Source organism: Eschrichtius robustus, chromosome 14 (genome assembly GCF_028021215.1).
Source record: "Eschrichtius robustus isolate mEscRob2 chromosome 14, mEscRob2.pri, whole genome shotgun sequence".
Classification (NCBI taxonomy): Eukaryota; Metazoa; Chordata; class Mammalia; order Artiodactyla; family Eschrichtiidae; genus Eschrichtius; species Eschrichtius robustus.
In genome coordinates, this window is record NC_090837.1 from 26,318,610 (window position 1) to 26,334,313 (window position 15,704).

At 54.7% G+C, this 15,704-nt stretch overlaps 1 protein-coding gene across 1 annotated transcript in view; it reads right to left on the reverse strand.

Moving 5' to 3' along the window:
* The window catches only part of CABIN1 (calcineurin binding protein 1), a 101,000-nt gene that overhangs the window by 65,080 nt on the left and 20,216 nt on the right, over positions 1 to 15,704 (reverse strand). The window contains 10 exon segments of the mRNA XM_068563783.1: positions 211 to 372; positions 2,042 to 2,157; positions 6,804 to 6,960; positions 7,056 to 7,301; positions 9,827 to 10,021; positions 11,277 to 11,429; positions 12,169 to 12,356; positions 12,865 to 12,943; positions 14,054 to 14,271; positions 14,766 to 14,902. Of these exon segments, the coding sequence (XP_068419884.1) occupies positions 211 to 372; positions 2,042 to 2,157; positions 6,804 to 6,960; positions 7,056 to 7,301; positions 9,827 to 10,021; positions 11,277 to 11,429; positions 12,169 to 12,356; positions 12,865 to 12,943; positions 14,054 to 14,271; positions 14,766 to 14,902 (1,651 nt within the window).

Here is a 15,704-nt window from a genome sequence, read left to right on the forward strand (position 1 = left end):
AAAAGATCTACTGAAAAATTGCCACGCTGCATTTTTGAATGATTAGTCAACATTTATGAAACTAGTTCTTGCGAGGAAAGCAAGAACTGTCTTTGGTGGGACTAGTCCACCTGATGCAGCAAATCCCACCCCCCAACCCCTGACCCCCCCCACCACCACCACAGCACCCCCACCAGGGGAGCCCAAGCCCCGCCCCCAGGGGGCCCTCACCTGCTGAGCCGAGTGCTCCTCCAGGTACCTGGCCTTGCTCTTCTTGCTGGGGTAGCTGTACAGGCAGTAGAAGCACTGCTCCAAGGCTGTCTCCAGCTCCTCCTTGTATGGGTGAGTGTCCTCAGAGGTGGATGCAGCAAGCTCCTTCTGGAGGACGCGCACCTAGGTGGTGGGCAGGCAGGAAGAGGCACCTGGGGGAGGGCCGGCAGCCGCCTGCACAGTGGGCCCATCAGCTCTGCTAACCTGAGGAGCTTGTCTGGGCCTTTGTCCTGGAACGGGCCTGCCACCCCCTTGGGAGCCATCTGGGCCCTGCTCCGCAGGGTGTGCTGAGGATTTGCCCACCTTCCCTCCTTCTAGCACCCCAGGCAGTTTCTTGCAGTTTCTAGCTACACTTGTTCATTTAGACATTCATCTGCTCCCCAAATATCTACTGAGCACCATCTTATGCTGGGCACATCGAGACACTGTCCCTGCCTTTGGGAAGCTCAGACTCCCGTGGAGGGGTGTGAATTAAAGAGTTATAATGTCAGACGATAAATCCCGTTAGGGCCGAGGGAACCTCTCTCTGGCAGACAGACATTAGTGAGGATCTCAGAGGAGGTGAATGATAGTCAACTGGTGAATCTACAGAGGTCAGAGCAACGGCTACCATTATGATGCCCAACTATTAGCAAACATACATTCTTTTCAAGCATCCGCGGTATTTTTACCAAAACTAGACAAAAAGCAAGTCTCGACAAATACCAAGGACTAGGTATAATACAGACCACATCCTCCAAACGTAATTCGATAAAATTAGAAATCAGTTACATAAAGATAGCAAATATCTCAGCCATAAAAAGGAACGAACTTGGGTCATTTGTTGAGACGTGGATGGATCTAGAGACTGTCATACAGAGTGAAGTAAGTCAGAAAGAGAAAAACAAATATCGTGTATTAACGCATATATGTGGAACCTAGAAAAATGGTACAGATGAACCGGTTTGCAGGGCAGAAACTGAGACAAAGATGTAGAGAACAAACGTATGGACACCAAGGGGGGAAAGCGGCGGGGGGATGGTGGTGGTGGTGTGATGAATTGGGCGATTGGGACTGACATGTACACACTAATGTGTATAAAATTGATGACTAATAAGAACCTGCTGTATAAAAAAATAAATTAAATAAAATTCAAAAATTAAAAAAAAAGACCTTATCATAGAAAAAAAATTAAAAAAAAATAAAAATAAAGATCGCAAATATCAAAACTTATGGCATGCAGCTAAAAATGTACTTGGGGAAAACTTATAATCTCCAACACATGTATTAGAAGGTGATCACTAAAATAAGCATTTACTTCAATAAGTTAGAAAAAACACGAAGCAAATCCAAAGAAAGTAAAAAATAAAGTGTCAATTAGTGAACTAGAAAGCAAAGAAAAAATAGGTCAATAAACCAGTAACTGGTAGTTTGAAAAAACTAATTTCGATAAACCTCATAAAAGACTGGTTTTTCAAAAAAGGGAAAGGAAGCATAAATAAATGATTTTAGCAATGAAAAAGGGGGCATAACTAGAGGTACTCCAGAGACTTTTAAAATCATCAGCAAATACCATGAACAACTTTATGCTTACATGGACAGTATTCCAAAAACAGAATTGACCATGGAAGAAAAAATCTAAATGAACCTAAAATCACTAAAAAAAAGTCAATAGTTTAAATTTTACTCCAAGAGAGAAGCGGGGAGAGAGGGGAAGAGAGAGAGAGAAAGAAAGCAAGAAAGCACGGGCACGCACTCTAGACCCGGGGTGACAATGGCCAGAGAAGGGCAGGCGCGCCCCAGCAGCACTTACGTAGAATCGCAGCAGGGCCCCGTCGGAGTTGCAACACCAGGCCCTCCGGCCCAGGTACTCATGGGCCGTGTTGAGCAGCATGAGGGAGGAAGGGAGCATGGGCAGATCGGCTGTCACTGGGGAAAGACCAGGAGACACACAGGGTCAGTGCCAGCACGGCTGGGAGCAGTGGGCCCTCCTCCTCTGTCTATACCAAGGGGCCGCAGAGTTCCCCCTCTTTCCTTTTTCATCTGTCTTTTAAAATCAGTAATGATGTGACTGGGTTTACTAAAGCAGTACATGCTTATCAAAAAACAATTCAGATCACACAGGACCGTATACGGAAGGAATGGTCCATCACCAAACAGCAGCACTGCCCACCCCACCCCACCCCCCCACCCCTGATAACCAGGGTGACATTTGGTGAACATCACTGGAAGCATCTTTCTATGCGTGTATGAGACATTTTGAAAGAGAGAGACAAGTCATTTATGACAATGGAACCCATACTACACATACCATTGCTTAACTTAAAAATTCTTATATTTAGGTCTGTTTAACTACTACAGAAGGAAAAAGAACTACCAAATCTCAGTTAAATGTTTGTTCATCACTAGAACTATGACTAGTTCCTTAAAGATACCTTGGTGTGTTTGAAACTCTGAGCCATAACCCATCATGGTCTTATAACTAACGTTTTTAAAGAGGATTAGGACAGAACACATTAGGATAGAAAGTACTAGAGAAAGCAGAATCAAGATTCTTTCATGAAATTTGTTTTGTACTTTTTTTAAAAAGTATTTAATTTTATTTATTTTTAGCTGTGTTGGGTCTTTGTTGCTACGCGCGGGCTTTCTCTAGTTGCGGCGAGCGGGGGCTACTCTTCATTGTGGTATGCGGGATTCTCATTGAGGTGGCTTCTCTTGTTGCAGAGCACGGGCTCTGGGCTCAGTAGTTGTGGCTCACGGGCTCTAGAGCACAGGCTCAGTAGCTGTGGCGCATAGGCTTAGGTGCTCCACGGCACGTGGGATCTTCCCGGACTGGGATCGAACCCGTGTCCCCTGCATTGGCAGGCAGATTCTTAACCAATGCGCCACCAGGGAAGTCCTTTCATTTCCATTTTCAACAGCATCAAATGACTGTTACACCAGGTCAGTGATGGCTCTGTGGTAGCTTTTTACTCCTCTCCCCCAGCTCCTAATCTGGTCGTGCATACTGCTTCTAGTGCAGTAGGGTTATAACACGTACATTCTGTTCTGCAGCCATAATCAGCCCGGCTGCTCTATTTCGACTCCGATTCTAAGTGGATCTGGTGCTCATCGCAAGCTCTTTCCCGTGGCTTTTCCATCCTGACTCATGTTGGTTTACTGACTTCCTCCTCCAGCCATGCTTCTAAGAAGCACTCAAGGAGCTGGAATCCACTGTAATTACAAACGACTGGCTACATGCCTGGGCCCACACTTTCCTGCCCTGAGAACCCTGCAGACATATGGACATGACCCCAACTGCACTGAACACTGCCAGGGAGAAATCGAAATGAGCCCTGTTCTTTGTCCCGTTAAGATAAATTGATTTTTCAGTTTAGAAACCTGACAAGTCTTTACCCCTAAAATAGATCCTTCACCAGGATGCATCTTGATGTAGACTGTTGCATATCAACTTTTCTTGGTATATACTTTGAACCTGCAGATTCAGTGTTTATTACAATTCAGAGAACCCTTCCTGTATGTGACATCAGATTCCTTGCTGCCATCAGGGGCCCCATTCACCCTCACACTGGACCACCTCTGTCTTCCACATCTACCACCTTCTCTCCAGTGCTGTTAGCTCTTAATCCGTCTCCCGCAGTTTCAGTCATATTCACTCTGCTCCTCACTGTTTTAGTTTATTAGTTTATAATGGTGAGATGTGGTTTGCAGCGTTTTCCCTTAGTTCTGCAGTTTTCCATTTCATTTCATTCTGCTTATCGTCTTAGAAATTTTAACAAATGATTTTCTTGGGCCAATCACCCACAAGCCTCTGCCTCTGCTCCTTGCTGTATGCTTTCTTCCAGGCCTAGTTCACCTGTCTCTCGAATGGTGTGTTCCTTCTTCCCTTCCTGTACTCGACGCGGGCTGTTGGGTAGGGGTGGGTCATGACCTGTCAGCACGCCCGCCATGTCACCTCTCTCCACCCTGCTCATGGTCAGCCAGGGCGGCTCCTCAGACCATGGCAGCGCTGCAATCACCATGAAGGAATTTTCTGGGGCATCTCCCACAAAGAAGACCAGCCTGCCCTTCCTCGAAGCTGTGAGCTCACAGCAGGTGTTGCTCTCAATCACTTTCCGCTGCCTGTGTCTGCTGAGGGAAAAGAAGGGAGCTTGCTCGACCAGGGCTGCATCAGTCCGCACTGTGGGACCGGGGTTTTGTCCTCTCTTCCGAGATCTCCTAAATGGCTGCCCAGGGAGAGCAGTGCGGCCAGCACACGGCCCCAGCCAGCAGTTCCTTCGGCTTGGCTACAGCCACGGGAGCCACGTCCAGTGACTGAAGTAAGATGAGAGGGCAAAGGCCTGGCTTCCTCTGCCCGACATGCTACAGAGCCCCCGCCGGGGGCCGAGACGACGTCAGGATGCACCCTGTTCTCCCCGCTGCTTCCCTCTTCCTTTCACGAGTAGAAATTCCTGATATACCATCCCAGCATCTGCTCCAGGGAACTCAGCATGCAACATTGCCCCACGCCGGCCCCTTACTGCCGGCCAGAGTGCCCTCCATGTAGTCTGCCACCAGGAGGGGCAGGACCCAGCAGCCCTTCCTGCCTCTGCCAAGGCCCAGGGCAATACAGGGGGCAGCCCCGCCAGCCCACTCTCTACAGAACAGAGGACTCTGTCCACTCACCCTGTCCCCTCAGTCCTCCTCCTGGGGGTGGAGGAGGGGACGGGCCACACCGGCGGCCAGTACACCAGGATCTTTGTTTCCCTAGCCCACCATTTTGAAGTTTATGGCCTTGCACTGTCCTCCTTCCCTTACTTGCTTACTGGTAGTTTTTTAAAAAACTATATTGTGGGGACTTCCCTGGTGGCACAGTGGATAAGACTCCACGCTCCCAATGCAGGGGGCCTGGGTTCGATCCCTAGTCAGGGAACTAGATCCCACATGCATCTCGCAACTAAGAGTTCGCATGCCACAACTAAGGAGCCCGCCTGCCACAACTGAGACCAGGTGCAACCAAATAAATAAATAAATAAACAGATATTTAAAATAAAACGAAAGAAATCCTGTTACTAAAAAAACAAAAAAGCAAACCAAGAAAAACCTATATTGTGCTTGCATAATTAATTAAGAAGAGACTTTAATCCAGAAGTCTTTTTACACCTACATTTATAGGTGTAAACCTTAATTTTTTTCCACCACTGAAGCTTTTTTGTAAAACACAGAGGCACTATTTGTCAAGCGCTCTAAAGATAACCGTTTTAAAAATTTATCCAAAAAAAATCAATTCAGCAGAAGCAGAAAGACGTGCATGAGGTATTGACTAAAGAATGACCAGTAAGAGAAACACCGCTGCCGAGAGTTGGGCAAAGCAGGGCACCTCTCCTAGCATCGTGAAGACAACGGAACACAGCCACATAGCTTATACACGGGGGCGAAAGCTTTTCTCGGTCTGGCTCCTTGCCAAGTCCAGCCACATGCCCAGCCCTTCCGGGTCCCTGCCCAGCTGCCCCATCGCTTCCTGGTCCCCCGTCAGGCCTCAGGCGTGGCACTGTGGGTGCTGCTAGTGGTCCCATCTGTCGCCCCCACCGTGAACCTTCCCAGGCCAGAGGTTCTCACCCACGGAGGCCTGACAAGCAGAGAGCAGTTGACAGACACCTGTGGAGTGAAGCACTTGGAGCAAGAGAGCAAGTGGAAGGAAGGCAAGCGGGTGTGGACTCCGTGCTTGTGGCCACACAGCTGACTTTCCTTCCTGTGCGCTTTGCTGATCCGTCAAATGACTGAGGAAAACCCCCCCAATAAATTCATTTTTAAGCTGGTTGAATATACACATAAATACGTGTATTGTAATCATAGCTATATAAAAAGTATACATGTATCAGCCAAGTTTAGATTGAAAATGCGAGAAAACCAAAGGAATAAAGTCCATTTGGTAGAGCTACACTCTTTGCTTAAATGTCATTTAGCTGTTGTTTTGATGTAATTTCTTGCACCGACCACATTTCCTACCACTGTGCTGACCCGGCTCAAGTGCCATCTCCACACAGGGCCCTGGCTCACCCCTGCGGCCTCTGCACTCGGCACCAGCACCCCTCGTGCCAGCACTGACCTGCCGTGGCAACAATGGCTTTACTGCCCCATAGGTCTTCCAACAACCCTGAGATGGTGCCACTATCCCCAGAGTGGACGGGGGAACAGAGGCTGGGGGTCGCCTGACTGGTCCATGGTCACATGGCCAAGAAGTGGAACCTGCGCCTGCTTGCCCCGTGCTGCCCTCCGGCTGCCCGGGCCCACACCCGAGGGCCCACGGGCTGTGCAGGGACTGGAGGAGCTGGCGGCACGAGGCTCCCAGAGCAGGCCCACTCCTCACGGTGCTCTCCACCTGCACCCGACGTGAAACACTGCACAGGCCACGCCCCCTCCCCCCCCCACCGCATGGTGGGGAGCCTCTGCCTCCATCCAAGTGCCACGAAACATCCGCTGCCCGAGCCCAAGCCCACTCACAGTGCCTGGACAGGGCCGCAGGGCCCTGAGGCAGAGATGAGAGGCAGGGACACCGGGCTGAGGGCCGCCCCCACCGGACCGCATCCCCACACCTTCGTCTGCCGGGCTCTGGAGCTGCTGCTGGTGGCACAGGGAGCGGAAGCTGTCCTCTTCCTGCCGGATGATGCGGTGCAAGATGATCCAGGGCAGCACAGAGGACACATGGGGCTCCTTGGGCTCCTCCTGCACGGCCATGCTGCAGTCAATGACCTGGGGCGATGGGGCGTCACTGCAGGGTCAGCTCCCCCCAGGGTACGTCCTCAGGGCCAACCGGGCTGCGGGCGGGCGGGAAGGAGCCGGGTTACCTGGATGAGGTTGTTGGTGAGCCGGGTGAGGCCAGCGGCGGAGGATGAGTCCCTCAGGATGCTGCCGCCGCTGCTGTCTGCTGAGAGCGCCTGCTCGATGCCCAACAGCAGCTGGGTTACCGTGGCCACCCACTCCTCCTTGGCGGCAGCCTCAGTGGCATTAACCATCTGCTGGACCGCCTCATTCAGAGCCACGTCAGAGCACTCGAAGCACTGCCGGTGGTCCTCCAGCCGGAGCAAGGAGTCCTGAATGAGGGAGGAGGGGGCATGAAGGCACTGTGAGAACTACAGCCACGCTCACCACGCCTGGCCCCACAGGGGCCCAGGGCATGCAGAGCAGGCCCGCCCACCTCGACCACCCTCTGAGGTGACAGACAGGCAGAAACGCACCTGAACGCAGATCAAAACCACCCCCAACTTAAGAGCCTTAATTGCCAGGAAAACGGGGTCTGTGTTTCTTTAGGGAAAGCCAGCACCGAGCAGGAGCTGCTGAGGTGTGACAGAGCCCACAGGGGCAGAGGTGGAGGCCGCAGGCCGGAGCCAACCCCACCTGATCAGAACACGCAAGGGACTGGTTGACAGAAAGTCAGGGACAAGACAAGGACCCATCACTCTAATGTGACATGATCCCCAGTGCTTGAGGCCGAAAAGAGCTAAAAAGCAGAAGAATAACTGCCAACAAATGAGGAGAGCAGATCACCACTGACTGTGGCAACAGACCATCCACCCAAAACAGAAACCATCAGAAATAAAGGGAATGCAGTGAAGTGGCCAGATTTAAAATAAACACGCAAAAATCAACAGGGTTCCTATAAACCATAAACGTAGTTAGAAGACATAATGACCAGCAAAAACGTCCTGCTCAAATAGCAACCCAAAGTATCAGGACTAAGAATCAACGCAACCATGAGGAGACTGTACACTTACATTGAAGAATGTGGCAGGCAGCTCATCTACACAGGGAGACCGAGCCTCCTGCATATCCCAGAGAGAATTCCAAGTCAGACCCCCACCCTACAAAAGCTAGGTGAAGCGGGTTACACGCAAGCATGAACCCAACACCTAACACTGCAGGAAGAAGCAAGGCGCACAGGCCTCTGTCTGTCTGTTGACACGCCCCCTGCAGCCTCCCTTGTGGAGAGTAGGTTCCGTCAGGGGGCCTCCCCGCTGCCCAGTGTCAGGTACACTGTGGCAGCTCCATCCTGTGTGTGCAACAACTGGATGAATGTTGTTCTAGCCTCGAAAAGGCTTTCTAAGCATAATGAACAAATTCACCACTGTTTGAAAACATCAAGAGATTTAATGACCTAAAACTTCAAAACTTATGTACGTCAAAGAAAGCACAAGCTGCAATTTAAAAGCAGACAACAAACTGGGAAAAAACATTAGATGAGAAAAAGATTAATATCTCTAATATATAAAAAGCATTCCAAATCAATAAGAAAACACACGCTCTCAAGAGGAAAAGGGGCAAAACCCAGCAGATTCCCCAGCACTCGGCCCAGGCCTCATCTCGGGCCTCAGCACCGTGCGGTGCCTCCCCAGCAGCAGCCCCCTCCCCTGGGGCCCCCCCGCCCACTTTGCCCAGGAGCTCCAGACCACAGAGCAAGACCACCTGAGCCACTGAGCTGGCCTGTCCCTGGCACACTCAGCTGTCCACCTCACAGCCACTGGCGCTGAGGTCATCACAGCTCGTCCCCTGCCCTCCTCTCCCCATTCTTCCCCTTTCACCTCCGCTTGTTCCCAGTCACACCTCTTAACCATTTCCCAGTTCAAGAAAGTCAGTTCAAAAAGCCCGGGAGGGGACTTCCCTGGCGGTCCAGTGGTTAAGACTTTGCACTTCCACTGCAGGGGATGCAGGTTCGATCCCTGGTCAGGGAACTAAGATCCCACATGCTGTATGGTGTGGCCAAAAAAATTTTTTAAAAGGTTAAAAAAATAAAAATTTTTAAAAAGCCCGGGAGAAGACTGGGCTCTCTTCCTAGACTGAAGAGGAAGGACCCAGTGAGATAATAAATCAAAGCCCACCCCACACCATGAGCACATCCTGTGTATCACCTTCCACATCCATCTCCACGCGTCCCGAGGATGGCGGCAGCGGCCACTGCCAGCACCCATCTGGGGCTTGCCACATGCCAGGCGTGACGCCAACACATGCCAGCTCATGAAACTCCACAGCAGGCCTCTGAGGTACAATAACCATCCCTGCTCCGGAGACAAGACGTTGAGGTGCGGGGAGGCTGAGTGACCACGCAGCCCAGCAGAGGCTTGGTGCCAGGCCAGCTCTCAGCGGAGGTTCACGTGCTGAGGACGGGGGCGTGGAAGGAGCCGACAGGGCACATGGGCCTCACACACCACACTCGTGTTCCTTTCCTTCAACTACTTGATCCTACGGGACTATTTACCTTCTCTTAATTCTTTACATTGTATAGATATTTTATCAATTTTATATGTACTCAATAGTTAATTTAAAAAGCAATGAACGACAGGCAGATGAACCATCAGGTGGATGGATGGCTAAGCCCTGACTAGTCTCCCTTCCCCCTCTGCCATGTGGAAGTTCAGAGCCTGGCGCAGGCTCACCTTGAGCCCAGCAGAACCCTAGGTTCCAATTCCCCGCCGTATATTCTCACCACGTCTTCCCGGTGCCCGAGGGGGTGGATTTTACTCCACTTCTCTCTATTTTCTCCAGGGCTGCCTCCAAGCACCCGGAGAAGAAACTCCGGCCAAGCAGAAGGCACAAGCAGGAGAGGGGCCGGGACAGCACACACCTGCAGCAGCAGCAGCTGGGCCGGCCTCTCAGGCACAGACGTCATGAACTCCAGGTGTTTGGCCCGGTCAAACCCACTGGGACACAAGGTGGGGCGGAGCAGGCGCACGACGGCCCGGTGGTCACCAGCCTCATACAGCCGCTGAGTCTCCTCCAGTGACTGGCACCGTTCCAGCGACCTCAGGTTCTTGTCAATCTGGAAAAGGCCCAGAATCACTGCCTGACGACCAAGCCCTCACGGGCTCCCTGAATGCAGCCAGAGTTTTGCATTTTTTTAAAAAATTAATTTATTTTATTTTATTTATTTTTTATTTTTGGCTGCGTTGGGTCTTCGCTGCTGCGTGCGGGCTTTTCTCTGGTTGCGGCAAGTGGGGCCTACTCTTCGTTGCTGTGAGCGGTCTTCTCATTGCAGAGGCTTCTCTTGTTGTGGAGCATGGGCTCTAGGTGCGTGGGCTTCAGTAGTTGCAGCGCACGGGCTCAGTAGTTGTGGCTCACGGACTCTAGAGTGCAGGCTCAGTAGTTGTGGCGCATGGGCTTAGCTGCTCCACAGCATGTGGGATCTTCCCGGACCAGGGATCGAACCCGTGTCCCCTGCATTGGCAGGCGGATTCTTAACCACTGCGCCCCCAGGGAAGCCCCCCAGAGTTTTGCATTTAACAGACCCAGCCAAGAAGTATTTACAGCAAGTAAATACCTTATAAAACACTTTATAAATAGTATTTCTATTAAGGGCAAGGCATTCAAGTCTTTGAAGAACAAATATACCAAAAAACAAAACTACCACAGAAGCAGAAGGGTTCCAGAAAGTGTCTGTGAAAATAGTTAGACAGCCTCATGGCCACAGTTCAGCAAACCAGACTCCTAGAACCGTGGAGCATGGGGCTGCAGAGACCTAGGGAGCCCAGGCCAGAGGCTGGCACACACCATCAACCCCCGGAACCCTCTCCTCACAGGAGGCCTGCAGGACACGGGCAGCAGGGGCACTGCACTAGGCCTGGCCCTGAAACCACCCTGCAAGAGTCTGAAGGCTTTCAGCCAATGTGAATGTGTCACAGATGTGGAACTGTGGGCCTGCGGTCAGAGGCTGCACAGTGAGGACAGGATTAGAACCACACACCGCTGACCCACCCCAGGGCCAGAGCAACATTGGTCTGCTTCTGCAGGGGTTTTCCTCTCGTTCCTCTGGGGCTGCTGCCACACGCAGGCCAGAGAGCTGAGCAAGAGCCATTCTCCACCCTGTGGGCAGACACCTCCACCCCGGCTCCCAGCCACCGGCCCCCAGAGGAGCGCTCCATCAGGGGGTGTGCCTGCGAGTCCGTGGCACCCTGTGCCTCAGAGCTGCCTCTCCCGGGTCCCACCCTGCCCTGCTCAGCATGTGGGCCGCTCTCCTAGTCCGCATGGACAGGTCAGGCCTTTGACCAAGAAAACATCATTAAAAAGCTCCCACTCACCTCCTCCAGGGAGACGACCGAGTCATTGTGGAGGTTGGGCAGGCGGATCACAACGTCTCTTTGCTCGGCTCCCGCCACAGCCCGGGCGGCAGCGGAGCTCTGCAGCATCTCCGTGCAGATGTCATAGTTCTCCAGGGCCTGCTCCATGTCTCCCTGGGCAGAGGAGGGGCACTCGCTGTGCTGCACCAGGTGCCTGCCCCCTGAGCCCACCAGACTGGGGGCACCATGAGGGCGGTTTTAGCCAACTACTACCATCCCCTCTACAGAGCGGGTGGGGCTCAGTTAAGTACCTGCTGAATGAACGCATGAACGAATGATTCACACTACAGCTCCAAGGGGAGCATCATGACCCTCGTGGTGGGGGTGAGGACACCGGGACACCAGAGCAAGGCTGAGTATCTACTCCAAATCTTGAGCGAAGCTGGCAGAGCCGCGACTAGACCCAGGCCTGTCCCAGCTCCAGAACCGACTGTGGGGCACTGGATGCCACAGTGTGCAAGGGGCTGGGGGACAGCCAGCCCTCCCGGGCCCTCCAGACAAGCTCCATTCACACAGATGGGCAGTGATTCCCTCCAAAAAAACTCTGCACCCATTTGCACACACGCTCAGGCTCTCTCGGGAAACATAAGGAAAGGGTCAAGGCTCCAAAGCAACCTCGCTGGGTCTATAGGGGGCCCATGAGGCCCCTCGTGGTGCTACAGCTGTGCTGATGGTGGGCGTCGGGATTTCTGAGATGCTGCATGTTCCCCACCACGTCCCACCTCCTCATGCAGAGCCCAGTGCCCAGGCAGGTGCCACACGTGCGCACACACACCCTCCACCACGCGGCCAGCTCTCTCTCCTCCCGCTGGGTGCCAGCGCATCCTCCCCAGGCAGCCGACCACAGACCAACCTGCAGCGCCAGGAACCGCGCCTTCAACCAGTACACGCGGACCACAAACTCCAGCCAGCCATCCTCAAACAGGTCCCGCTGGGACGAGGCGAACGACAGCTGCAGGAGGTCCCCCAGGAAGTGGGCTCCCGGGAAGTCGGGCCCGAACCTGCCGCTCACCACACCCGCAGGGCAGTTCCGAGGAGACACTGAAAACCATCAGGTTGGAAGGAGTCAACCTCATGTGCGGGACCCAGACACCCTTCTGCTCCCTGAGGTTGCCCCCAGCCCTGAGTCCTTGGAGCCTCACAGCCCCCGAGCGGCAGAGAGCCAGATGGGCTGGATGGGGATACGGAGACCCTGCAGCTAGAGGCCCTCATCCGGCAGACTGATCTGGAGCATATCTTTGCTCACCAGGTGGTGGTTTAAGTCAGAACGATCCACATCACCTGGGACAATGACTGGGGACACGTAAAGTATCAGGTGATAACCTGAGAAAACGGAAATGTCACGTCCCTCATCCTGAGTAACAGAAGCAGGCAGGTGGCTCCCTTGGGGCTCAGCTGCTTCTCAGAGACCCCAGGTCTTTCCTGGCCTGACAAGCCGACCCAGGAAATGCGCCCCCTGTAGGTGTGACTCAGCCCCCCAACTCCTGTCCCCTCCCGGCTGCCGAGGGTCCAGAAAGTCGCCCCACACAGAACACGGAAGGTCGCCTACCTGCAGAGCTCCGGCCCTTGGTCAGCAGCCACTGGTCCAGCTGCAGCTCCATGCAGGAGAGGGACATCAGCATCATGTCCTGCAGGACGGGCGCGGATGGTCAGGAACAGGGTCACATAGGTCAAGGGCGGGGGATGGAACGAACCTAAACTAAAATTTACTCTGACGAGAACATCAAGTTTCCCTCTACCTACTTTCTATTTCATAAGTGGTAATCACTGGCTTCCTGCTGGGACATAAGGAGAGGCACATGGATCTACACTGGAACAGACTCGGGAGGACCCGGGAGACCCGCCTTCGGTCCTCGGGGACTGTCCTATGGAAGAGGCAGCCCTGCCACCTGCCGAGCGCCAGGCACTCAACCCTGACAGCCCCCAGGGTGGGCGCGTCATTCCCTGGGTGGACCAGGAAGCTGAGACTCAGCAGTAAGGAGGCGCCAGCCTGGCCAACGGGCACAGCTGGGAAATAAACAAGCTGGTCTGTCTAGGGACCAAAGCCTTGGCCCCTCCCGCCACTCCACCCTGCTGGGACATAAGGAGAGGCACGTGGATCTACACTGGAACAGACTCGGGAGGACCCGGGAGAGTCTGGGCAGATGGGCCTGGGGGAGCGGGCCTGGGCAGGTGCTGCCAGAAGGCAGTCCCTGTGGTGTCCCAGTGGAGGCTGCACCACCAGGGGCCCCTGACACACACGGCCCTGAAGACCTGTGAACCTGGAGCTCCTCCACCTCTGCGCCCCCAGCAAGAAATACCACCCAGGGGGCCCTGAAAGCTCCCAGTGCTGCCCCCTCAGAAGCGGCCTTCCTCCTCTCACGGGAGAAGGGGCCAAAGCACCCTGGCTCCCTTGGCCCTGGGAGGCACTGAGTGCAAGCGCCTGGGCTGCAGAGGGCAGTGTGTAGGCTCGGCCCCCACGGCTGGCAGCCACCAACACCCCTTCGGCAGCCTTCCTCCACTTCTGCACTTGTGTCTCCTCACCTGTTGAAAAAGCAGGTAGCGACGGGTCCCTGGTGCCTAGAACATAGCAAGCCTCCACCTTCCAGCCTCTCCACTGCTCTCCTCCCGCTCGTGAACCTCCCTCCCCCGTGACCCGCCCCCCGTCTCAACCCCACACCTCCACCTGCAGTTGCAGTTGCAGCCCAGGTCCCCTGCCTATGCCTGGCCCCCGCCTGCCCGCCGCCCGGCCAGCCAACCTGGATGTGCCCGTTGCCGCAGTCCCTGAGCAGCGGGTTGGGCAGGCTGGCGCTGTGCCTCCGCCAGCTGTGGTAGATGCTGAGCACGACCTCTGCCAGGCCCGGCGGCCAGCGCAGCAGGAACCTGTGGCCCATGCTCTTCAGGTAGCGCATCATGAGCTCCAGGATGCCCCCGTTGCTCAGGTTCCCCAGCAGGAAGGCGTGCACGTCTTGCTTCTCTGCCCGGAGCGGGGGAAGTGACCCGACTTCAACAGAGGACCCTCCATGCCAGGGGCCCCATTTTGTTCAGGAGATGAGAGCGGGTGCCAGCGGGAAGAGCCCATGTGCCCCAGGGGGGCGCTGAGGGCGGGCCTCACGGCTGTGGGCACACCTGTCTGAACCTCCAAGGCCCAGGCGGGCACGAGAGGGCTGACCCCTGGGTGTGGCCTTGCACAGCAGCACAGCGCCCGGCTGTACCCAAGAGCCGTGATGCACCCATTCGACCGGCAAAGCCCGCACCCCTAGGGAGCACGGTGGAGTGTGAGCCAGGACACTCCAGCGTACCCCCTTCCTCCAGCTGACCACAGACCTCAGGCAGGACAGAGCCAGGCAGCCCCTGGACCACCCTTGAAAAACCACCCAGACCCGTCCCCACAGCACGCGGCCTGAGCAGGTTCCAGGAGAATGGGAGGAAGGAGCCCTCACAGCACTGCCCACGGTGCCCGGGTCCTACCAGATTCCATGAACGTGGCTGAGTCGAAGGACAGCCTGTGGGGCCCAACGCTTGGGAAGTTCTCCAGTTTGGCTTCCGACGGGACTTCGTAGTTACTAAAGGGGTCGTCTTCCTCCTCGGGGTCCAGCTTTCTTAACCTGCATGGAACACACCGAACTCGCAAAGGCCACGGCGCATGTTCCAACACCTTCCCCTGAGAGAGAGGAGAGCTGAACTGGACCCGAGGCTGCCCCAGGTGAGCGGGGCTCCGCCTCTCCTGGGCCTTTGTGGCCGGGTCTGGCCTGCGCCCCACTCCCTCACCCATCCCATCAGCAGGTGATCACCAGAATATACAGCTGGGGTTGTGGTAGCCCCGCCCACAGGAAGCTGACCTTCTCGTGAGAGAGAGAGAAAGGGAGAGAAAGAACCCCCACGGAGAGCTAGAGACAGAGGCCGAAAGGCTCCACTTGGGCAGCACAGTCGGCCAGGCCTCCAGGTGCCAAGGCCCGAGGGGGACCTGGGGGACGAGGAGAAAGTGGGTGGGTGGCGGCCCCTCCACAGCTCCTCATAGCTCTCTGAGCCCAGGGAGGCCTCTCCCAGCAGGCACCACACCTCAGACCCCCCCCCAGGGACTCCACTTTAGCCGAGCCCGCCACCTCGCCGAGGATGGACAGGCAGGCGCCTCCTGACGTCCTGGTGCACAACTGCACGCCCCTGCCCCAGGGACCACGTCCAGCAAGCCACCGTGTACCCCTGCCTGACGATTCAAGGAAGCTGACGTGAAAACCACACAGGAAACCAGCAGTTGAAATAAAGAATAAAAAAGAAGGTAGACACTATTCCACACGAAGGGGGCTTGGGAGCAAGGCCCTGGGCGGGGCAACGAGCGGAGGGGAGATGGGGAAATGGTCCTCGGGCCCCTTGGCACCTCCTCTTCGCAACCCTCGGAAGGGAGACCTG